The sequence below is a fragment of the Gadus macrocephalus genome, chromosome 11, assembly GCF_031168955.1.
Source record: "Gadus macrocephalus chromosome 11, ASM3116895v1".
Lineage (NCBI taxonomy): Eukaryota > Metazoa > Chordata > Actinopteri > Gadiformes > Gadidae > Gadus > Gadus macrocephalus.
In genome coordinates, this window is record NC_082392.1 from 14,409,881 (window position 1) to 14,435,723 (window position 25,843).

Here is a 25,843-nt window from a genome sequence, read left to right on the forward strand (position 1 = left end):
AATTATGCAAATAAAAGATAAGGCACCTTAAAATGTCGAGCCCTTTGTCTCCCACTCGACAGGTTGCTGAGGTAAATCCATTTGGGCTTTGCGACTCAAACCCTTGAGCTGAACAGCAGGACTATTAGGAGCATGAGTAACAGAGCGATATAAAGGATATATCTTTCCAAAACTATTTCCAATAATGCATACTCCCGTTTCTAACTCTGTGTCAACCCGTGACTCACTAAACACTACTGTTACCTCATACACCCCCCCACCCCCCACTACCACCATCCCCCTCAGCTAATGGCGGACTAATGTGGAACAACATTCGGTTGGCCATCTTTCCAGGACGGGAGTGTTTGCACTTCGGTGGGGGGGTGGATTACATATCGGCCTTTATGATATGTCAATGTTATTTCTATGGGGAGAGGATATTTCAAAAGAGCGAGAGAGGGAGGGAAGAAAGACCGGGCGAGAGGGGGGAAGGTTTCAGGATGTTTCAGGTTTTATTTTTATATGGTCTTTTTTCTTCCCATTACCCCTCTCGTTGACGGTGGAAGGAGGAGGTCTCCCTCCCGTGAAGCATTCTTCCCGTCAACCGGCACCGTCCGCGGGATTCACATCAAACTCTTGCATCACCTGCTCCAGCAAAGGGCCTCGCTTCTCAGAATAATCCCACCCCAGACTCCCACAGAGACAGACTGTTACATGAAATGGCTACGAGGGTCCACGCTACCTCGCATATTCACAGGGTTTACAACATGGTGATGTATCTGTTTTTTGTTTTTTTCCTGCCCTGATCCAATAAATCCCGTCCAAGCATACGGGAATGTAAGATGTACTGAGAGATGCGGGAACAGCAGGGAGAGGGAGTATTTAGCAAGATAGAAGAAGAAAGCGAAAAAAGACAACGAGGAAAGAAAAAAGAATGACAAGAAGACAAAGAAAGCCAGGGAGGCAAAACAAAAATCCTCCATTAAACCGAGGCTAGGAGCGAGGAGAATCGGATTTTAGTGTTTTACTAGGCCAGTGATCTAATAGCTGCCGGTGCGTTTGGAGGTATTGTATTAATAAGGCAAAGTCGGCCTGAGCTACCAGAGAGAGAGAAACAGGCTGCGTGCTGGAGGATGTCCAGTTCACCGCTATGGAACACAGCCAGCACTCTAGATTTCTGGTGTGGGGTTTTAAACAGCAGAGACAGGTCAGGCCTCCAGGCTTTCATCCTCCTCTTCCTCTCACGCTTGGCCCAGCAGGTCCTCTTCCCACTGCCCTCCTTTCTACTCCCCCCTTCCTTTTTACTTGTCATCCTCCACCATCTTTGTGGACTTCTTCCCTAAACACGTCTAATCTCTGACCACTGCAGCTCCCTACTTTACCCCTTCCTCCTCCTCCAGTGTGGAAGTCCTTCTCCTTGTTTTGAGCTTATCAAAAGATCTTAGCCTGGGAGCACTGGGAGTAAAGAAGGTGTTTGTTCCCCGTGTTTGTGTAATCTTAATAAGATCATTATTACAAGGTAACAAGGCAAATCGGAAGGCACAGGTTGGAAGCAGAAAGAAATAACAGGAGAATTATGGGCAATTGCAAAAATTGCTTGAGTCTGGACAGGGGGGGTGCGGGGGAGGGGAGCACGAGGAAAGAGATGGGATTTCTCCTCGAACTTTCCCTTAACTGCCGACTTCCCTTCCCCTCATCATCAGACAAATTGCCCAGGAACCTCTTCACCTGCAGTCTTGGGGGGGGGGGGGAGACGGACTCCTCTCACAGCATAGAAGGAAGATGGGGGGGTTCAAATTGCTCTCCTTCTGTCTCTCCGCCTGCCACTTAATCTGTCTTTCTGTGGGTCAAATGCAATAGCAACGTCTGCGGAGCTGCATACCAGTGGCTCCGTCCACAGTTTCCCTCCGTGTGTGTCGGACATGGGAGACCAGAGGCTGCTGAAAGCACTTCAGGCCGGAGACCAAATGACCAAGCCAGCCCCCATCTGGCGGCCAGGTTTTTGTTAAAAGCCCTCTCGGTGGACCCTAGCCTAGTATTGGTGTCGCCCTCAACGAGTGTACCTGCCTCATGATTCTCCATTCAAGAAACCAGGCTGTTATTGAATGTTTCTAACGCTGTCCCTCTCTCTCCAGTCTGAACCATATCTCATTTTGCGTGTCTACCAGATGAATGGGATTTCACAGCTGAAGCCTGTTCAGGAGAGTTGAGTTACAATAATGGCCATCTGCAGGGAGGCCGACTTGTGTAAGCTTTTTCAGTTCACTCTCTCTTTTCACTCACCAAAGGGGGGGGCGAGGGGGGCGAGGGGGGGGGCTCTAGGGTTAGTGAAACGACCTACCTGAATAAACATAGGAACGCTTCAAAGAAAAACGGGACGGAGAAGGACGGCGACGTATATTGTGGAGCACTGATTGCGGACGGGCTACACTCTAATGATTAAACACAGTCATTTAATAAAGCCCTACAAAACGACGAGGGCCTGTGACGGACCAGGGGGAAGGAGGCGGCCCTCCTTCTATCAGCGCTGACACTCAGTGAGCTCGTCGTCCTCTTTCACAGCCGTCCTTAAGTTGCAAAAAGAGAAACCTCCGGCAGAAAAATCAACAGCAGTTGATTGTGTTTCAACAAAATCCCCAACAGCTCCCCGGAGCCCCTTCATTTACACTGGGAGAGATGAAGATGTTAGAAGAGCGCCGCAATCTGGAACATGACAAGAGGCTGTTCCCTGGGAGCGTGTTCCCCTTTGATAAGCAGCGCAGCGGGTAGAACTGTAACACGGCCCGCTTTGCCCCCATAGACATCCGAGGGCAGGGTGCACCTGCTTAAGGGGGAAGCCCTGGTCAATGCTTTGCCCAGCTGTCGGCCTATAAAAGTGGGGTGCACAGGAAGGGGAAAACACACACACACGCATGCATACACACATGCAAGCTTATGTGCATGTGCATACACAGGCTTTTCGTTTGTGGCAATTGGATGGTGGCAGAATCCAGGTTCAGGTTTGTATTTTCAGTGGCTGTAGGATTATTTATATGGTTACGTGTTTGTGTGCAGCATGTATGGGTATGAAAGACTATGAATGCTTGTCATAGACATGAGTGTGTGTGTGTGTGTGTGTGTGTGTGTTTGTGTATGTGTTTGTGTGTGTGTGTGTGTGTGTGTGTGCGTGTGTATATGTGTGTATGTATGTGTGTGTCACACAGTGCCGTTATTGGTCGAGCTTAGGCAGGTGCAGGGAGTACATAAACACACAGCTGGGGGCCAGAGGCTAAGGCACTTCATCAAACACTCTGAGGGCACCCAGCAGCAGCTGGATTTACCATCTCAAACGCCCAGAGAGAGGGAGGGAGAGAGAGCGAGAGGGGAAGGGAAAGAAAATACTGAGAAGCGAATGGCGACATGATGGAATAATAACAGAAAGAAAAGCAAGTAAGACTCAAATAAATGGACGACAAGAAACGGTTGTGCTGATTAATCTGCCAGGGGATGTGGACACAACATTTCTGCACCAAACTGCATTCCTCAATAGTTGGGTAATTTGTGTCCATGTGTCTCTGCATGTGTGTATGTGACACGGTTTGTGTGTGTGTGCGCCACGGTTTATGTGTGTATGTGACACGGAATAAGTGTGTGCGTGTGTGAGACACGGTTTGTGTGTATGTGTGTGTGTGTCTGTATGAGTCACGGTTCATGTGTGTGTGTGTGTTTGTGTCACACGGTTTGGGGATGTGTGCGTGAGCGTGTGCGTGTGAGAGAGAGTGCATGGGCGAGCGTATATGAGTGTTTTACAGGACATCTGTGTAGTTGAAAGCCATGTTTTGCACATTCCAGCATGTTCTGCTCTCATTCCTTTGAGGAATGGTATGGGAAAGTCTGCAGCTCTGGACCTGGTCAGCCCCAATTCTAAAACAAGGAGCTCAGTGTTTGCATTGGCCTAGGTTTCATTAAAAGAGCTGTGGTTATACATCAGAAATAACAGACCTTTTGCACAGTGATCATGTTTAATGCCACTGCGAGGAGGCTTAGCCATGGATAAGACTTAAGTGTGGTTGGGTTCTTTCAGCAGCAAACGGGCTCCTGGCTATTCACACGGGAACCATGAAGTCTGTGTGAGATGAAGCGAGAGAATGGCAGAAGGTTTCCTTCACTGTGTGAAAGCAGCCAGCCGGCCCAGCCATTCAGTGGTGATGCAGAACCTGCAACTGTCTATCCCTGAGAGGAGAGGACGCTGAGGTACCATAACTAGAAGCCCTGGCACGCTGCCCCCTACCAGCTAGAGGGCTGACGGAAAGACAGGACAACAGGGGGACTGGGGAAGACAGAGAGAGAGTTAATGGTTACCAATCTGTAGGCACATAGAGAGACGAGAAGGAGCACAGAGGTTGGACTGGCAATGAAGTCACATCAGTGAGTTGGCCAACTGTTGAGAGGTCGCAGGCAAGGCAGAAAGGCAGCCAACTGGGCCATTAAGTGCTCATGCAGAAACAATAAGAGTCCCCAGTCAGGAGGGCATTTGAGCAGCAGGCATTAAGTAGGCGTATTTCCATCCGTTAGATTTAGAGTAGCTTCTGTCTGCTTTCATACTGGGAGACTTGGGATCAGGAGGGGGGTTGATGTTGGTGGTGATTGGGCAGCTATCTGTCCACATCAGGCCCAGACTGCTGTCAACACAGCAACAAAACTCAACACCAACGAGGACCACAACACCCCAAGAACTGCTCTGGCACATTGCGTCCCTGTCACACATTGTGTGAGCAAAATTGCACTCAGTCATTTCAAAACCAGATCAACATGTGATTGAGTATTAAACATTGCATTGTAAGTGCAACGGAGGCCAATATTGGCAAAACAATGTCAAATATCCACTTCCAAATAGCCACAGCCTCAAACACCCACAATCGTGCAGCCACAAGTTGCTAATCCAAGAGTAATGGCTGGGGAACATAACTCTGTGGTGGGCAGGGATGTTGAAATCTCCTGCTTTCATGTGAGACTACACAGCCAGGCAGCTCCCAGCTTCCTGGGTAGAAATGAGAGCGGTGGGAGGTATGGAAGTATCGGTTGCCTGCTGAGGGTCCTGGGTGAAGAACGTGTGGCTGCCGCCGGTGGCACTGGAGGTTGGGGGGTCCGATTATCAAAGATTACCGCCAGCCTCCAGGTGCTGCCTGCCTTTATGTCTTTGTGTCTGGCCGCTAAAGCAGTGACACATGTTCTCATTGGAAGCCCGGAGTTTTACTCTGCCACCGAATTACCACAATTAAGGAGTTCTCATGCGGAAGCAATTTGGACAACACTAATGGACCCCGGCAGGGGTGTTGTGTGCGCGACGGTGAGGAAGGAGAGATAGATGAGGAGACAGGAAGAGAGGGAGAGCGAGAGAGAGAGAGAGACAATGAAAGAAACTAAATGAAAGGATTTGTAGCATAGTAGTAGTGTATATTCTAACGTGCTCCATGAGCTCCAAAAATTTGAAGCAGTAAAACCGAGAGAGAGGCAGAGAGAGAGAGAGAGAATTAGAGAGGGCGTTGGGGAGAGAGTAAAAAGTGTAGCTGACGCACGGGATTCCCATGTTGCCACTTGTGAGGGCGGGAGATTAAGCAGTGGTGAGATAGGCCATTAAAACACGGTTCTGCATGAGAGGGCCTGCCCCTCAATCTCCTAGAGCCTCGGCCCTAATGCTTCCCTGACACATTTGGTTAGCATCAGAACCAGGGGTGTTTGGGCTTTGAAGCGGCAGCCAGGGAGGGATGCCAGTGTGGTTCTACCACGAGAGAGGCGCTCAGCACAACAGACCGCAGCTAATGACGCTAAACCAGACCCCGCCACGCCGGGACACAAACCCCCCTCTCCTCCCATTCGGATTACCACGGTCCCACTGTATCGTTCACGCACACACACGCACATATGCATGCACACACAGCCCGCTTTCCTTCAGTGACAAAATAAATAAACTTTGCTGGGAAAAGGGATGGGTTTTGTTTATCATGAATCCCCTGAGATCAATATTTATGTCCTAGTTTAAAGGCCCTGTGTTTGACTGTGTGTGTGTGTGTGTGTGTGTGTGTGTGTGTGTGTGTGTGTGTGTGTGTGTGTGTGTGTGTGTGTGTGTGTGTGTGTGTGTGTGTGTGTGTGTGTGTGTGTGTGTTTGTGTGTGTGTGTGTGTGTGTGGCAGTCACTTCAAGGGGAGCTCCTGGGGGAAAACGTGCAGCCTGTGTGACACAGAGCTATTTGCTCCGTCAGGCCCCTGGCTCGTTCCCGACTCCATTAGCCCTGGTGCTTCCCAGCATGGAGCCAGCCCCTACCAGGAAGACACTGCCTAAACCCAATACATACAAGCGTGTGTTGGGAGGAGCCCTCATTGATCAACGCTGTTAATGGTGTTTAGCGTGGGCCTGGTCTAGTGCGGTGTGGAGGCCGCAGACGCAGAGTTCTGCTTACATCTCGTTATATGCTCCAGTGAAGCTCTGCCCTTTGAAGAGTTACTGGTGATCATCATTCACTTAAAAGTGTCAAGAAGCTTTTTCGCTTCCCCCACTGATGCAGTGTGTCGAACAGGGCAATCGAAGGGTGTACTGCAATTCATAATCTATGTGTCAACATCCTTGCTCTCTGTCTACCTAACCGCTGTTTCCCAACTTTAAAGGGGAGGTGGCTGAATCATTTGGTTGATTAGGTTTGAAAGTACTGGAGTCAAAATTGTTATTTGTTTTAATAAGGATAAACCACTTGAATACTCCAAATTCTAAAGTCGAGATACAAGGATTTAATGTCAAAATAATGTAAAATTTAATTGTATTCTAAAAAGGTGCTGGTGAAAATTGTAGTTGTGTGTGCTGATGTTCCATTGCATTATAAACACTTGAATAAAAAACTTGATAAACACGCCCTGAAGCTCCAATCACGGCATTACATCCTATGAAAGAAAACGTGTCCATTCAGTACCTCCAGTAGACCTTTCTTACAGGCCACCCTGTGCCGAGAGAGTGTGGGAAATCAGGGAGGACAGGAAGACACAAGCAGGATGATGTCCCCCCATGACAATGGTTGTATGTAATGGACACGCGCAACCTGCGACTCAAATTCCCTGTACATCTCTCAACTTAGACGACCGCCTCCAAAAAAAAAAAAAGGTACATACTCTCATGTCCAAAAGCAGGAATAACACGGTACCACTAACGTCTGTTTTCCATATACTCCCATGGCTTCTCTCATTAGCCTCCGACTGTAGAGAGAGACGGTGAAAGCACAGAAAAGGAGCGTCAGGGAGACAAGAGAGAAGAGGAAGGCCCCCGCTGGAGTCTGGATTGACTTAAAACATCATCACCATCCACCGGGGGCAGAGCGCGGGGGCCGTCTGCGGCCCGCTGAAGTTTTCATTGACAAGCGCCGTCTCAAGTTCCATCCGAGATTTATCTCTCGCTTCTCTGATGCTGACACAACGCGTTTTTAATGTCAAAAATAAGCTTGGGACTGGATGAAAAGCCCTTCCTCTTTTTCTCTCTCCATCGCTCTCTCTCTCTTTGTGTGCCCTGATGTCAAACCATGATCTTGACAGCCAGGCAGGCATCAATTATTTTCCAACCAATAAGTTACCTCTTCAAAGACGCACTCTGTATTGAGGCCAGGCCGCATTGAAACAGACATCTTAGGGTTTCCATTAAACTCCTAATCTCTCTACTAAAATCCATGACAAATATGGATCATGAAAGAGAGAAAGCCGGGTCCCTCTCTTGCGTCTGTTTTCCCCATGGAACAGTCAAACAGTGCATCAGCATGCTCTTCATGTGGCGAGTGTAGGAGCCCGTTACGTGACAAGGCACGGACGCCCATTCCCTCAGCTTGTCTTGAATAATAGATCGGGGGCATTAAGGTTGGTGCGCAAGGCGGAAAGTGAGCCAACATCTACAGATGGGGAAGCGGTGGCAAGACGTCCTGTACCGGAATCGGCTACCAACAGCTGGTTCTTGGTGAAAGACAGGGAAAGGGAAGTGGAAGAGGTGAAACCAGGAAAAGATAGACGAGTGCACTCAGGGACCAGACAGCTTAGAGAGTAAAACACACTAGGCGTCGTCTTTCTGTGGTGAGGGAGTGAAATGAAAACGGACCCTTCACTTTTTTTCCATCCTGCAATAACAGTGAGCAATTATGGACCTTTACCGCATCCAGGCCCCCACAGGGGGATTTGCGTCAGAGTTGGGGTCCTGAAGGTAGCCTGATCACAGAGACCTCAACCGGCCTTGCCTTCAATGCCCTTTTTTGGCAAAAGAGTATAAAAAACATTGTTGACAAGGTACCATAAGAAATGCCATTCGTTTCAGAACAAAGGGAAACATCAAGAAGAAGAAAGGTATTAACAAGTGCAGCTGACGTAACCTTGATCTGTCCTTTTTTCCCATCTTAAAGCCCCCCCCCCCATACACACACACACACACACATACACACTGACACACTGACACACACCATTCCATCCCAGACGGGGACAAGCTGCAGGGGGAACTTGTGAAAGCAAAGACTTGTTTTAATAACGATATAGTCATGAGTGTGAGCACAAGTCCTGGACTATTATTGTCCACAATCCTTCTAGTCGTTCTGCAATGAGAGCATAAGCTCTCTGTATCCAAACATTCTCACTAATCGCTTGCCTTAAATGGGATCATATAACGAGAGTTTAGGAATCAACATTGGTAGTCGTCATGCACATACCTGACCTGGTAACAAGGGTTGGGGGCTGGCATATTTTGTGTGCCTGTGTGAGTGTTAAACCCAACACTTAATTAGCTGTCATGGGTGCTTCTAGGAAATGCGGAGAGCATATACCACTTCAGTCGCTGAGGTGACTCCGTCCATACCGACCCCTGCTCCATGAACATACATTTCTTCAAATGTCCTCATTGCGCTTATTTCAATTTCACCCATTCATTTATTTCATTGTCTCCCTTTGTTCCTACTCTTACATCCTGCTTGGCCCTGCCTATTTTCTCAGCTTCGGTCACATATGTTTTGTCACAGATCATATATCAACCAGTCATCTGGAGCCGCTCAGCTGGCCTCGACTGATCGACCTACACCACTGACCACTTTCCCATCTGAGGATATCCTGAGCTAAACTACCTGAAACCACAAAACAAGGACACACTAGACACCGTGGCCTGGTTGCCTTCCCTCTTGGATAGAACCAAAAACGATTAGTATAATGCTTACAGATGGGCATAGGAGCTGGGTGTGCATGATTAAAATAAAATAAAACCATTTGATGACGTGGATAAGTGAGCTTTGATGAAAGTTTTGGTACGTCTGGAACAATTCTCCTCAGGACTGTTCGTAGCCAGGACTTCTCAGTTCATTGAGAAGTTCTTACAATGGCCGGCAATGATTAAGAAGATGCAAGTTGATTTACAAAGGAAAAAACAGGCAGGGAGGCATTTCCACCGCTGGCCAAGTTTGAAAGGACTTGACGGACCAAAATCATCCATCTTTTTTAATGAGTTGTCTGCAGTGGCTCTAAATCTGGTGGATCTCTGCCTCTCTGTATGTCATCTGGAGGGTTTACTGCAATGTCACGGGTCCCAGGCTGCGACCGGAGGCGGACAACTTCTGTTTTAACACACACACACACACACACACACACACACACACACACACACACACACACACACACACACACACACACACACACACACACACACACACACACACACACACACTGTGGACTCCTAACATAGTCAAATACATATGCACACGCCGACAGACAAAATAACTCATACACAAACACTCCCTCTCTTAACATCTTCCGCCTGTCTTGGGTGATATTTACAGCACAACGAGACAAAACGGCTGTGTTTCTCTCTCTCTCTCTCTCTCTCTCCCAGCCAGAGGACCATCTGTAGGTTTAGGAGCACTTTGTGGGACATCACTTCATGGCGAGTTATAAATTCCACTTTTAAAATTAAAAGACTGTGGCAATACTGTTTAGGTCAGTGGGGAAAGGGGGTTGGGGGGAGGTGGAATGAATCAAAATCCAATAAAGCTATCGTCAAAGGGAGAAGATGACCATGGGATGAAATGTATGTGCGCTCCAGAGATAGACCGCCCCGCATTCAGACGGAAGCAAGCACAAACGCACGCACACATGCAAATGCACATACACACACACACACACACTTGGAAGCATTCGACAATGCTTCAGGGACTCCTAAAGTCTAAATGACGTTTGATTGATGGGAAGAAAACCTCTGACAATTTAATGTTTTTCTGGAAGAAACTTCTGCACACACACACACACACACACAGCACCATGTAGACGGAGCCAGAGTGTGGGAGGTCAGTGACGAGCTGGGGCCGAGGTTAGCAGTGGTCTATGAACAGCGCTAGGCAGACATAACGGTCCCTGCAGTGAGGTCTCTGAGGTTGGAAGTGGTCTGAGAGCAGCGCTAGGCAGACATCACAGTCCTTGCAGTGAGCTCTCCAACACTCCCCCCACACACCCACCGAACACCAGACAGACACGCCCACAAACGGTCCATTTTCTACATTTTCATGAGACAACCAGACGCATTAAGTTTGACATGCTGTTGTCTGTCGAACGCCAACCAATAAAACACAACACTGTTGGAAGCTCTTCTGAAGGACGGAGGGAAGGAGGGAGGGAGGGCAGAACCTGGATTTATACCATACCACAGGAGGAGCCTCTGGAGCGCTCCCGTCAGGCCCCGCTAACTGCAGCCACGCGGGGCTACAGGCCGCGCGCTGCCCGCCGTCAGACGGTTGCGTGACAAGCCGAGCTGCGGCGCTAACGGCAGCGGGGCTGACTGCGTCTGACTCGGCAGGGGGAAAATAAGATTTTACGGTTTGTTTTCAGATTTCACTCAATCGGCCCCCGTCAAGCCCTGCCAAAACACGGCTGCCTTTCTTCATGTGTGTGTGTCTGTTGTGTGTGTGTGTGTGTGTGTGTGTGTGTGTGTGTGTGTGTGTGTGTGTGTGTGTGTGTGTGTGTGTGTGTGTGTGTGTGTGTGTGTGTGTGTGTGTGTGCGCGCCCTGGTGTCTGTGATGTAGCTGCCACTGAATCGTTCTACAGCGAGAGAGAGAGAGAGAGTGCACAAGAGAGGGAGAGTGTGCACTAGAGAGAGAAAGAGAGGGAGAGTGCGCACGAGAGAGAGAGAGAGAGAGGGCCCCTCAGCCCATAGCGACCATCAGTTCCAGTCAGCTGCAATGACTTTAACTCCAAACACTGCTTTTATCCAAGTCCACCCGTCCAAGGAAAGCAGAGAGAAAGAAAGAGAGGGAAAACAAAAAAAAAAACATGAGATTAGTTCCAATATGTTTTTCAAACAGCCTGTCAATACCTTGAGATTAAAAAGGGTTTTATAAAAGGGATTTTTTTTTCCCCCTTTTCTTTCCTTGCTTCCATTATTTGCGTTCTTTCTCTCCTCCACGTTGAACTGCTTGGACGGTTCCTCTGGAGAGGGGAATGGCAGGGGCAGTCACGAGTGTCTCCCCCGCGAAGGACACTGACCATCTGTGCTATCAGCTAGACCTCGATATGAAACACCTTTTAGTATTGAAACGGCCACCCGCCCCCCTTCTCAACATCAAACGGGGAGGGAGAGCCGAGGGAGGGATGACGAGAGAGCACTGAGGGAACGCACATGTTCATAGCCAGCCAAATCGTGCGTGTGCGCCATGTTGACTGCTCAGCTCCACGGTTCTTTGGCGTGTATGTGCTGCATGTGTGCGCGCTTTTCTGTTTGCGTGTTTTCCTACAAAAAAGAGTTTAATCCACAGAATGGACCGGTTGTTATGTATTGCGGTCAGTGTCGCACTACTCCCAAGCACGTCAAGGTACTGCCCTCTCATTGGCTCCAGATCTGAGCGCTCCAAGCCACACTTATAGCCAGGAACGGTGGCAGTGAGTGGGCCAATAAGTCACACCGGAGGGCGTAGTAGAGCGACCACCTCCGAATCGGCCAAAACGTTTCACTATGCCTGCGGGCCGGCAAACTGTTGCCAGTTAAACTTATTACCCCAATGTAGCCCCGGCGTTTAATATCCATCGACTTTGAAGACATCTCAATAAGAAGCAGGGACTTTAGTGGGCTTTACGGCAGAGGGGGGGAAAGTACAGAGCGAGAACGACAGGAAAAGGGAAGGGTAAGAGTAAGGGAGGGGAGAGCCAGGGGCGATCGGGAATGGCCAGGAGCGATTGCGAGGGCCGAGAGCCAGCAGGAATAAGTGAGCCACGGCCCTCATCATGACGTGCCGGCGTGGACACAACCACAAGAACCAGAACTATGCGATGTGGTTAAAGTGGGTGTGCAGGGTGCGGACCTCCATTCCCATCATTACCTTTTTACTCCATACCTCTTCTGCTCTGAAGTACACGATCGTGTTCAAGATTGATACAGGAAGGCGAACATCTTTCGAGAGGCTTATGAGCAATGCCATAATTCCAAAACATAACACAGCCCAAGCCGCATTTTTGGTTGTATCATAGGAAGTATCTCTGCCTTTTTTCCCTTCTCTTAGTCTTTTTTCCTCTCTGGCCCTTCCACGACACATCACCTCTTCCCCATCCTTCTATACACGACTGGCGAAAACCCCCAGCATCACTCCACCCTGCTGTCTGGCTCCAGCCCGCCAGTGCGGGCAGCTCTTCGTGCCAGAAGAGTTTCTCTCCATTGCTGCTGTTCACAGGGCCTTCCAAGAGCAGAGAGAGGGGGGGGGGGGGGGGGGGGGGGGGGGGGGGGAGCGAGTGGAGAGGAATATTTGACTTTGCTCCACGGGAGACCACTTTCATAGATTTGGCGGCCGCGGAGAAGCCAAAAAAAGGTAGCCGTGTTGGCTTGGCCGGGGGCTGGGGCGGGAGGGGAAGTTAAATGTTGACTGCCTCCCCAACAACATGATCCTAATGAGTTGGAAAATCCCTGGGCCTTCTGGAGGACAGGCCAGATGCTCCCGTCATGAGAAACGCTACCGTTTTATTGAACACAGCCTCCCCCCTTCAAGTCTTTAACAAGGGGCAAATTTTATTATTTGACCGTTCAACCATCGGTGGCGACATGAAGCGTAAAAAAAGCTTGAGTTAATTTCCCTCGGCTGGAAGCCCCCCTACCCCCTGCTGAGGGCCATGTTTGTGCGAGTGTATGTCGTCGCGTGGGTGCATGTGAAAGTGTATCACAAACACCCGACCATGTTTGAAATGTTTGCAATTAGCCTGTGCCCCAGAGCGGGGATATGTAGGTCATTTTGCTGCCAATGCTTCCCCGTTGCTCTCGTAGTGCTGCCGGGTTGTCCTAAAGGAAAAAGTTGGCACGCAACGCGCAGAGCCACGAGAAACAACTGTAAACCTTCTCATAACTGAGGCCAATCTCTTTATGGTCCAACCAGGTCCGTATATCAACACTGACAAGTTATTGGTACAGAGGAACAAGCTTGACTTTATGTAGACCTAAACAAAAAATCAAACATAGTAAATGTAATTTATGCAAAGAAAAAGAGTTCGCCATAAAACAACCATGTTGATGACTGCAATAACATCTAAAAGTATATAGTAAGAGGGAACAGATGAAATGTATGATTGAGTTTGCTACTTGATGCAAAGCATACATGGCTCAAAAGCACGCACTAGACTGTTAAATGGCACATGCTTCTACCGTTTGGAATAATGTTCTTAAAGGTTTCAGCTGCATGTGAAGTAAGATACTATGAATAGTTGAGTACCTATGGAGAGGTTGGGAAAAAAAAATCGTTATTATGAACACAGACACACAAACCCTGTGATATCCTCCCCCCAGACAACGGCACTCTTCCAAAGATGGCTGGCGGATGGTGTGTTCCAATCTGTGTTAGGCCTCAGCCAAGCCAGCGTCCTTGTCTCATTCTCTTCAGTGATTGAACAATGTGCTGCTCTATGACTACACTTGGACCCAGTAGTCAAATTTTATAGCAGAACTTCTGTGTGAAGACGGAACAGGGCCTGTGCAGGGAACCAACAACTGTACAGTGGGGGTTGTGCATTGTTGAGTTACGGAGAAAGAGAAACTCTTTGCTGAGAATGGATTACAAGCATTGCTTTCCGGACAGGATGTTTTGTTTCCAAGTACGCTCCAACAGATCCCTGACACAATTGGTCCGAAGATAAACAAAGCGAAATAAAAATGAATCGCCACGTTCTTCCGATTATTATTATTCTAAAGTCTGATTTGTGCCACTACTCACTGACTGACCCACCCGACCCCCCCCCCCTTAACCCAATGAAAACATAGACATGGGGACACACTGTATGGAGACCTACCTGGTGCTCTGAAAACCTGCTGGAGAAGACCCTCGCTGAGCGCCTGCGGGGTCCCGTTGCCCAGGCTGTGGGTCCAGCTCTGGCACAGCGCCTGCAGCAGCAGGGCCTGGGCCATGGTGGCCTGCACCGCGAAGTGGGGGAGCTCAAAGATACACTCCGTGGTGGGCACCGGAGACCTCTTGGTCCTGGCCGGGAGAAGGGGGGAGGGGAAGGGAAAACAAGGGAAGAGATTCAGGGTTTGGATTAAAAGATGAGCACACTCATGGACAGGCCGAGGGAACCTAGATACATAGGCAGAGATAGGCTTGTGTAATGCAAAATGAATGAGCGCAAGGAAAGTTGCGATGGCATTATCAAAAAAATAAAAGACCTTACACGTGGGTCGAAAGAGAAGGGGAGTAAACGGACACTGGCGGATAGCTGAACTGTTCGGATCTTCCAAGGATCCGTCCATAGCACAGCAAAACACAGAGGTTGGGGCAGATAAGTGCACGTTGGATCATTTCAATGAAAGGCGCGGGGAGCTTGAGGGACAAGCCTTCCTTGGTTACTTGGCAGGTAGGCGCCCTATGGCCTCCCCCGCTCACGTATCGCCTGCGTCTGCGCTGTGATGATGATTTATGTGAAGAGGTGCAGAGCCCAGGAACCCGACACTGGGAGGAATCCACACACATTTACCCTTCCATCCGTCTCCGGGCCTGTGTGTGGGAGAGCAAGTGTTCCTCACAACTGAGAGGAGAGAGTTTCGGTGAGTGTGTGTGTCAGGGGGTGTCTCGAGGTACTGACCGGCGATGGGTGTGTGTGTGTGTGTGTGTGTGTGTGTGTGTGTGTGTGTGTGTGTGTGTGTGTGTGTGTGTGTGTTGGAGACAGGCTGATGGGCTCAGCAGCATTTTGGGGGACAGGGGTAGATGAGGTAACAGTAAAGGGTCCTCCAGGCCTATGTCCATCAGAATCTCAACGGACCGCATGCTCATTTATCACCTGACGTGCATGGGTGCACACACGTTGAAGAACTTTTTCATTTTTTGTCTTTTTTTTCAATCAATTGTTCAGCCCATTTTCTCGTATCCTTTTCACCGACTCCCTCTCTCCACTTACTCAAGAACCAATCACACACACACACACACACACACACACACACACACACACACACACACACACACACACACACACACACACACACACACACACACACACACACACACACACACACACACACACAGCTCATCAAAACCCTGAATGAGGCCTTAGGAGCCCCTTGGTCTCCAGACTGTGAAGTCATGGCTCCTGTGCTTGACACTGACAGCTGGCAGTTCAGAGCACCCTGTCCATGACATCACCCAGGAGGAGGGAATCCCTCAACTGTGACCCACACACACACACACAACAAAAGAAGGGAGAGGAATCCAACACGCAAGGCCATGTGTGAGCCACAGAAACACACACTCACATCAGCCAGGGCTGATGTGTCCAGGAACTTCAAGCCTTTTCTTTATCCATCATCTTCTGTTCCCTTCATGCCCCTTGCCACCACTGCCCCCCCCTCCCCGTTCTCCCATCCACTGTGTCCCCAACAACCTCTCTTCTGTGGAAAAACACCTAGGGAGCCTGGTCCAAACACTGCAAAACAAGCCCTTTTGGTTCCTATCCTGCGGTTTCCTCTCTCTGTGTTTCCTCCGGCCAGGTTTCTGAGGGCTGGCAGTGCCACGTGCATAGATACACATCTCCATTCTCTCCCTTTCTCTCTGTGAACGCTTGTGGACATTGGCTTGTGTGAGGGCCCGCTCTGGACTGCATATCGTAATGGAAGCGCGGGCAGTACCTTGTCCTGTGCATAGCAGAACCGTGACTAATTCTCGCGGTGGCTACGGTGCTTCAGGAACGTGGGTCGCAGCCCATTTCATCGCACATGCACCGCGGCAGGCTGTGGTGCCCAGTTCGGAGATGGGGCTACGTTATGGTGGGTCTGCACCCTGCCACCCCATCCACCATTCTGCGGCTCTGCAATCGTTTAAGTCCCCAGCTTCACACCCCACCCACCTTCGCTCCCCAAGTCCCTCTCTCTCATTCTCTCTCTCTCTCGCTCTCCGAGGGCCTCTCTCTCTCCTTCTCTTTATCTTTCCCTTTCTTCTACTACTGGGTGGCGTCGACATGAGCTGCCTGCTCCACACAGGCCAAGTATGCTTAACTGCCTGATGGCTCGGGGGGGGGATTTCCATAGGCAGAGAGGGGAGAGGAGGGAAAAGGGTAAAATGTAGAGGTAGGTTGGAACATGAGGGGGACAAAGAGAGAAAAAGCATAATAAGATATTGCAACCCCATCAGGTTCAATGGGTTTACCTTGACAGTGTAATGTATACATTTTAAATTCCCTGGCAGCATGAGATGCATGAGGTACCACTGCCAACAACTGCATCCCATGCCCCTCCATTTAACAATATAATTACAGCTGCATGCTACCCACACAACCTGCATGCCCATGTGTGTGCAAAAGTGTCTGTGTGTGTGTGTACGCACGCGTAAGTGTGTTTCTGTGTGTGTGTGTGTGTGCGCGTGCGTGCGTGTGTGTGTACGCACAAATGTGTGTGTGTGTGTGTGTGTGTGTACGTGTGTGTGTGTGTGTGTATATGTGTGCGTGCGTGCGTGCGTGCGTGCATGCGTGTGTGCAAATGTGTGCGCTTGCGCGCAAATGTGTCTGTGCGCTTGCGCGCAAATGTGCGTGCGTGCAGTTGCCCGACGTGCACAAGCCAGTGCATGTAGTCAAGCAACCGGCCGCTTCTCAACAAAAGGGGGCCTGGGAACAACAATGTATCCATGTGCAAAGCAAATGTGCTGGGAACGGCCACTTCAATGGCAACACTGGCAGAGGATGAAAGTTTGTTGGCTTATTCCGCTGTTTACGGCTTTTCAGGAGGGCCGTCATGTGCATGCGGTCGTCTAAAACTTTTAATTATGCACCTGTTTTTATTATATTACTCCCCAATTCATCGCGAACAACAACTGGTACTGGGAGCTAAATGAGAAGCAGGACCGCTCGTTAGGGCGCTCCGAGTAAGGCGGCGGGGGGGGGGATGCGGTGCTGGGGGACGCGGGGACATCCAGACACTTGTGTGGGGTTTTATTAAACGGCTGGCACGACTCAGTGTTTTCCCACAGCGCGGGATGGTAAGCAGCTTTCTGGCAAGCGCCGCTACCAGTCTCCCCCCGCAGGCATGACGGAAAGAGGCAGGGAATGTGCCTTGAGAAGACGTGTTTAATGCATTAGTTAAACGCTGCTCTGGTATAAATGATGACGCGACTATGGATTGTATTTTATGCCAAGTTGTAGCGTAAAAGGGTTTGTGTGCAGCGTTCCGCAGTAACGGAGGAACAAATAACTGAAAACACAGGCACGGCTCCTTAACCTTCCACATGGAGAGTCCATGTTACAAATGAAGTCGGTACCGCTGGGAGCCGGACCAATTAAAACATAATGCTGCCCTCGGTGAACGGGAACTACGGTAAGCAGGCCCAGTCCAGCTCGTCAGCTCCAGAAGCCGCTCTCCTAGACCTGCGATTGGCTGAATCTATCCAAAGGCGGGGTCTGACCTCACAGGGGTCCTCGGAGTCAATCAGTTTTTCATTAAAACACGGGGGCCGCCGGGAGGCCCGCTCGCAGAACCTCTAAATTAGTTTGAGAGCAATGAAAAATTAGGTGTTTCAATTTCAAGGAGCAACAATGTTTTCCTCTGGTGAATTTCAACAACATTAGGCCTCATTTCCCAAGCTGTCCCTTGCTGCCGCTGTGACTGAGTGATGGAGGGTTAAAACCCACGCCAGCAATAGCCAGTTGGCTGACCGGCTTGCTACTACAGTCAATTAGACAAGACAGATTAACCGGCGGTTGCCCCGACTTTACTACTGGTAGCTGGGCCCCGGAGGCCGGCATACATTGTGAGACTCTATTCAGGGCTGAAAAAACGTTATACAAAAGGTACACTTATGCCCAAAGCATACACAGAATACATTTTGATTGTTTTACTGCCGCAAAGTACACAGAGCACGAACTTAGTGGGGCTTTGTGTTTTAGCTCGCCTCAGATATTACTCTGTTGTCCTTTTTGGATGTGAAAACGCTAAAACATTATCCCGCGTCCGAGACTTTGGGCTTCAGTGATGAGCCTTACCGATAAACTGGCAGATGGTAAACATATAAGCAGGTTCCTCGAATAGACCTTGTTCAGGACCGGCCTACAAGGTTATCTGCGTTTAGCTGCCTGCCATGTCTTCACTGTAATTTTTGCATGCGGATGCACACAACTTGTTAGAGTGTATAAACAACAGTAGCGGTGCAGTGGGAGTACAGTAGTAAAACAGTAGCACGTAAATAGAGGTCATGAACAAGCATCTAAATTAAGAGGTTGACTTTGTTGTGAGGAGATTGATCAAGAGCAGGAACTCTGTTCAAACCACTGGGAAAATCCAAACTATAGCCTTTTAGATGAGACCCATTTGGACCGCTGGTTCTCAGGCTAATCAGTTGGTCTGATGTGCCTGTGGTCAAGTCTATATTTAGACAAATACAGCTGGGGCTCGCACTGCGATCGCTGCTTTACAGGGGCAACAGACACATACCGTAACACACCAAAATACATGTCACGCACGCACTCAAATCGGTCCGTACCTCAAAAGACACACTCACACACACACACACACACACACACACACACACACACACACACACACACAGAAGCCAATTGCATTGGGTTTAGAACACTGTCCATGCACGAGCACACACACATGCAAGCAGAAGATTGCTGGGCCAGACCACAGTTGGAAGCAGTAATCATGCCTGGGCAGCTCTGGCGGGCGTGCCAGCCACCAACCTAGTCTAACAACCTATAATTTAAGAATAATTAGCCACAGTGTGCATGTGTTGTATGTGCGCTCACGCACGTGTGTGTGTCTGTGTGTCTGCCTGTGTATCTGACAAAATAAAGGAAAAGTATCACAATAAAGAGGAATGGTTTAAATAACACAATGCAATGCATTAACACTTCAGAAATGCAGTAAATAAAAGATAGTTTTGGAGACGAACAAAGGTGCAGGGATTAAGAGGCCGGCTGCCACACCCCGACATCGGTATCTGGAAAAATTCCAGTTCAACTTCAGAAATGGCAAAGCTGGCCGGTCACAGTACTTGCAAGGACTAAAATACATGTGGCCTAATTAAAACAGGAGTGCGGTCGGCGTGTGTGTCTGTACACACACAAGTGACACAGGCATGTATGTGTACGTGTATCTTTGTCGGCCTGGTTGTGCGCGCATATATATTTATATATATCTGTGTGCGTGTGTGTTCCCTCTGAAGCATATGCACCCAGCGCAGGAACTAAATAGAAAAGCTGGCGTGAGGTCAACTTTTATGCCGGGACTCTGGGGCCTCCAGAACACGTGTGGCCCCAGGAACAGCGGCTTATTCTTTTAAAATCAGCACCTTGCCACGACCGGAGGAATATCACCGGGAGCAGCTGGCTTTAATGGTTTACACAGTGTCCCAAAATGCAAAGCTTGAAACCTGGGGCCATTTTGGAGAGACTTTTCTTTCTTGGTATTACTCATATCCTGTACAGTCCTGACGCTGAATTCACTCACTATTTCCAAATAATGCCGGGACCGGCAGGGTCGGCCCCGGTCGATGATGGGTGATGTGCAGCAACAAGGTGTTGCACCCGTCAATAAACTAGAGAGGGAGAGGGACACGGAGAGAGAGAGGGAGGGAGACAGAGAGAGATTGAAAGGGAGGTAGAGAGCTAGAGAAAGAGTAAGAGAACGCGAGGATGAGAGAGCTGGAGAAAAAAAAGAGGTAGAAAAAGAGTGGGAGAGAAGAAGCTAGTGAAAGAGAAAGTGGGAGAGAACAAGCTAGAGAAAGTAAAACAGAGGGAGAGAACAGCTAGGGAAAGTGAAAGAAGGAGAGACACAGCTAGGGAAAGAGAGAAAGACAGAGAAAGACACATCTGACACAGGTGGATTTTGTCCATAATGGCAGTTGAACAAAAAGTTCCAAATGCACTGAAAAACAGGTTTCTAACTGAACAAACATAATGGAAGTGCTCAAGCAGATAATATAGGTAAAACAGAAAAAAAAGAGAAAAAAATAATAACAAAAGAAAAGTAGGCTATGACGGCTACCACAAAATTGGTACTTTCTCTTGTGTTTATTCTACTTATCTGCACTTATTTACAAAGTCGACAACAAGTCGTCCATTATTTTGTGACATATTTGTCCAATAGATGGAATAGATAGCCACCGTCTTGGGACCAGAGATAGCTTATCTGGAAAAGGTTCTACAAATCCTTCACTGTCACACTCTTCTCCTTAATTAACCAATACAAACATTCTCAAAATGTACTCCAAAACACCCCGCCTCTGCCTTATCCTTTTGTAGGACATCTCGAGAGGGGGGAAAAAAATCCCTAGAAGTAGAGGGAAGGGCATCAATTGACAGCCTCCACCCCCTGCCCACTCTCCCCCTCTCTGGTGCAGATTGATTTGAGGGATTGTAGAATTCCCCATCTCCCAAAGCTAAGGTCAGTGACTCCCCCCTCCAAATAACCACACTGAGTTATAGGCTGCTCCGTGCTGGCCTCTTTTATCTCGCTACAAAAGACCCTCTGCAGTGTCTCCCAAAGCCTCGTCGTAAAAAAACTGAAAAGTCCAAAAGCTGCTTTTAAAATGCCTTGAAGAAACACACGCAGTAAATCAGCGTGGCCGGCTCTCCACGCCGAACAATAACACCTCGCTGGCCGTCTTGGGAGGGACGCCGTTAACATGTCACTTCACTTTTAGATACAAATTAAGATCAATTAGCCGGAATCACTGCATGTTTTGGTCGGTTTGAAATTAAGACTTGCATCTGAAGCAACCACCTCACGGCGAAAAACGGATCGCACCTTCGGATTTCATATATCTCCGCCTTCCGCTTTGCACTTTCCTACAAGCCACTTGTTCCGTCTAGTTTCATTGGAACAAGATACTGGCTCAAGGAATACTATAATTAATGCCACAGAGGAGCCAATGATAGAGAAATCCTGGCCGTGGTGTCAGCAAAATTGCCTTCACAATCATAGAAACCAGGATGACGAAACAGGTTTCCTATACAGGGTCATTTTATAAAGAACACATCTTGTGGAGTTTTAGTTGAATTATTTCCCCAAAAGTATTCATATGCTGAGTTGGTCAAAAATTCTCAATGGCTCTGTGCCCTTGCTGACGATGTCAGACAGGGTTGGGAGTTTAGATAGAAGGCAGAGTTTTAGAATTTGTATAGAGAACTCTGACTTTCGCAGTGCACTTGGGGTCAAAGGTGGCCCATGTGTGCATTTCTCAATCATCGGTCCTGAACAGCTCGCACTCTTCGAAGAAGTAAATTCTCCATATAAAAACACACGGATACTCACACACACACACACACACACACACACACACACAATCTGTTCTCAGGAGAAGCGTTCATTACACAGGGATTACTAAAATAAATGTTTTAATCAAGTTGCGCAGACAGCTGCAAACCGCTAGGCGCTAAAATGGCAATGATGTGGTCCATCAGGCGTTAAAGGAAAACACATCAAGGGGTGTGTGTGTGTGTGTGTGTGTGTGTGTGTGTGTGTGTGTGTGTGTGTGTGTGTGTGTGTGTGTGTGTGTGTGTGTGTGTGTGTGTCTTCCTGCTGCGGTCCAGTGTGTCCAGCTGTGTGAAGGACCTGCGGTTCCATATATGGCCACACATACATAAGCAACCTCTGCCCAGGGACCGCCGATCCAATATCTCATCAGCCCTGCCGCATACCTTCACTGCAGTGTTTTCTCAGCCCTGACTGACACACAGTCGATACATGTCCAAGTACAGGTCATTGGAAGAGAATGTGGTTATTTTTAAAAGAGATGTATTAACCCAATGGAACTTGTGAAACGCAAGGAAACCAAAAGAATGCCCGAGCACGGTGGTTCTGCACAGCGTCACCGGGGGAGTTCAGCCCCCATATCTTGTCAGAGCTGGTGAGGAATGAGAGAGGTGAAAGGGACAGTTGATGATAATCCACCCAGAGCTGATAATCCTCCTGTCCTTCCCCATTTCCCACTGTTTTCCCTCCCTCCTACTGGGAGTCCTCGGTCGACCGGTCTGGGCTTTAATAGAGTCTTTCAGCGGGGAGGGAAAACATCTCCAGCTGCTCCTGCGTCCGCTATCAGGGCTCCAGCGGAGCCTGAAATGTGAGTTACTGAATAATTACAACCATGTCATCTCCATACAGTACTATTTACATCGTTTCTGTCCACATTGGAACAATGAGGAACACGCATAAGCTCCAGCTTTGTTTGTTTTTTCCACCAAAATGTTATTAACCAGGGAGTCATGCCAGTTTGACGACTGGGAAGGAGAAGTAAACAGACCCCAAGAACCTTGAGTTGGATCTAGGGGGTGCCTCTGGAGAAACAACATTTGAGGCTACTGCTACATCATAAGAACGTCCATCATATTATGGTTTCTCATTATTTTTCCGGAATGTGGGGTTGCAGCCCTGCCCTCCCAACCTTATGGGTGGCAGACCCAAGCCTCAAGCCTACCCAGCACATGAATATCAAAAGGTACCCGAGCCCCCCACGGCACCGAGCCCTCCATCAGCAAGGGCACAAGCTGCTCACTGGCTGACGCCATTTCCTCCTCATGAGGCTCCTCAATAAGTCCATTGATCTCCGACGGCCATAAAACCAAATAAAACTGTCTGACACCAGATGTAGCAGCTCAGAAAAATAAAACCAATGCACGCCGGGACTCGGCCAAAACACTTTATAGACTGTGCCACACGGAATATGATGTTGTACCTCGCAGCTCACAATCCCTGGTGCTCCTGTGCTTCGATGTGCAAAGTGGAACAACATTACATCATATGTCCTTCCAGGCTTTTAATACACACCTGTAACTACAGACTGTATGGTCTACTTGTTGCAGCAATGCGTTCCCTCCGCGTCCCTCGAGTTTGATCATGTGCCGTCGTGTTCCTGAGAGGTCCCCAGCCCCCAGCCCCCCCTGTCCTTCCTATTCATCAAGTCAAAGGGGAGGGTCGTGTTCTCGTGTCGTGTTTGACTAAATTAACACGCCGTGGCTCTCCTGGCCCCCAGACCGCGAGTCAATGTAGAGCATGACCACAGGAACCACATGTTGATTTAGGGTCATTGAATTATCCCCCACCATAATAGCTCTCTCAGTCATTTTAATCCCGCCAGAACAAGAGCTCTTCTGAGCCACTGATGAGTAATACACGTGATGACCTCATTATGGAATCAACAGCTATGATAGCTCAGTAGACGGGCACTGCGTTCGGGTCGGTGGTTGGCTGGGACTCCGCTTGCCTGATGCTCGTCATGGGTACCACTGCAGTGCACTTGAGGCATTATACGTTGTCATTGTGCAGCCACGATGACTGGGTTGAAAAAATGTAAAGGCAAATAAGTCCTTGATACAGCATCACCAGGGAAGATAGAGGACGCAAGATTCAAGAAAAGCAAGACTAACTTAATGCATAAACCGATGGTGAACAAGGTTTAAAAACCTTCCCTCTGTCCCTCCATACGAATAACTCTCTATTGCTGGACATAGGAAGAGTTTGCCCTGATGTTTCTGGCCGTGCTGGGAGACATAGACCAGAAGCAACAAGCAATGGCTAACTATGAATGGGGGTAATGAGGCATTACAATCTTGCCAGAAGCCTCATGCCTCAGATGTATCAAGCGACCTCCATAAATCACAACGTGAGCCAATCTGGAGTCTAGACTGCAGGTCCAGACGTAGTAATGGACTTCTCCACCTCGCATAAAAATAGATGTCAGACAGTGCTTAAAACCTATTGATAATGTAAAAGCATGGGACTTCGACTCGGATACCAAGGGAAAACCAACATTCCTTTCACTCCAGAAACGTTGGCGGACTGGTAAGCCAGTTGAGGCTATATAACGTGCACCTGTAGTGCTGCGTGCAACGCAAAATGAGCCCCTCAGAAATAGCTGAGCCAGGGACAGGGGCTGCTAAAAACGCCACATAAAAGCGAGCACGGGGCTGAATTATGGCCTGCAAAGCGACAAACCACACCGGGCTGCCTTTGGTTTCCCGGGTTGATGGTGGGCCCCTGCCTTGACCCGCCCCCATGTGCTGCTGCTGTCAGGTGGCCTTGCATGAAGTACATTAGCGAGGAAGTGTGTGTGTGTGTGTGTGTGTGTGTGTGTGTGTGTGTGTGTGTGTGTGTGTGTGTGTGTGTGTGTGTGTGTGTGTGTGTGTGTGTGTGTGTGTGTGTGTGGCTTTCGGGGGAGTAAGTGGGGGGTCATTGCAGGTGGCAAAATCCACATCCTCCCCCCCTTGCGTTCCTTCTGCCACTTCCCTTGCGTCACCCCCTCGCTCATGCAGGCACCCATTTTCCCTGGGCTAACAGGTTTAACAGCCAGGCCAATTGTGACTCCCTGTCAGAGGGCCTGTGAAGTTGGCGGTCCCATACGGGGCCTTTCATTAGGGATAAGTAGAGTCTGATATTTCTCAGCTGCAGCTCTAATTTACTGGGAGTGAAAGTTCACTTAACAGCGCTTTCTCTGCTCACCGACCCCTGTTTCAGGTTAGCAAATGGTAGTAGCCTAGTGCATAGAGAAGGGTGCAAATTGCAATGCTTAGTGAATTTAGTCCCACCTATTACCGTACACTTGGTAACATACAGAAAGTGTGACTCCATACTGCAATGCGTTTGCCCGAAAGTTAAATATTAAATATATATATTTATATATATATATATATATATATATATATATATATATATATATATATATATATATATATATATATATATATATATACACACACACACAAACAATAAATCCAAAAAAGGCTTTGAAACGGCTAAAGGAAAATAAGCATTTTAATGTTCATAGCTGCCAGTGGCATACCAGAGGCCATCCATCCAACCACAATGACTATATGGAAGTAGTTTACTGTTTAACAAAGACTAACAGTTCCTTGTAGTTACACATTAGCTGTGGCCTTGTCTGAATACAATAGCAATGGGTTAGAGAGTAGGATATCAACTTTGTGTTGTCATGACTACCAGTACCAAATGACACTATTTTGTTATTTAAGGTAACTGATTAATTATTTTGAAACCAAGATAATCCTGGTAATCGAATTAAGAGCAAATGAATTGGCATTAATTCATTTTGAAGTTAGTTAGGGATAATTCAATAATAAACCCAAAAATATGGGTTAGGTTTCAGATAAATAACCGTAATAAGTAAGAACTTGGAAAGCTGTCATTATCCACACAATAACACACATCTTAATTATATTGGAAAGGCAATGTTGCAGCACGATTCCTATTTTTCAGAGAAACAAGTTTGGGAATTACAGAGCTGGGGAATAAGTTTGCCTAGAAAACAATTACCGTTTCTTATACATTCAATTCACTTGCGAGCAGGGAACAGGAAGAAATTTCCCCCTAATTGGATCCATCCAAGGCCTTGCAGACATCACCAAACACGCAATGCGGAGCCAAGGCTGGCAGAG

At 48.4% G+C, this 25,843-nt stretch overlaps 1 protein-coding gene across 9 annotated transcripts in view; it reads right to left on the reverse strand.

Moving 5' to 3' along the window:
- The window catches only part of LOC132468221 (intermembrane lipid transfer protein VPS13B-like), a 325,476-nt gene that overhangs the window by 245,108 nt on the left and 54,525 nt on the right, over positions 1-25,843 (reverse strand). For all 9 annotated transcript variants that reach the window (XR_009528182.1, XM_060065938.1, XM_060065939.1 and 6 more), the window contains exon 17: positions 14,270-14,454. Coding sequence is in view for 8 of the 9 variants with exons in the window: in XM_060065938.1 (XP_059921921.1) it covers positions 14,270-14,454 (185 nt within the window). In the remaining variant the exon portion in view is untranslated. The remainder of the gene's footprint in view (positions 1-14,269; positions 14,455-25,843) is intronic.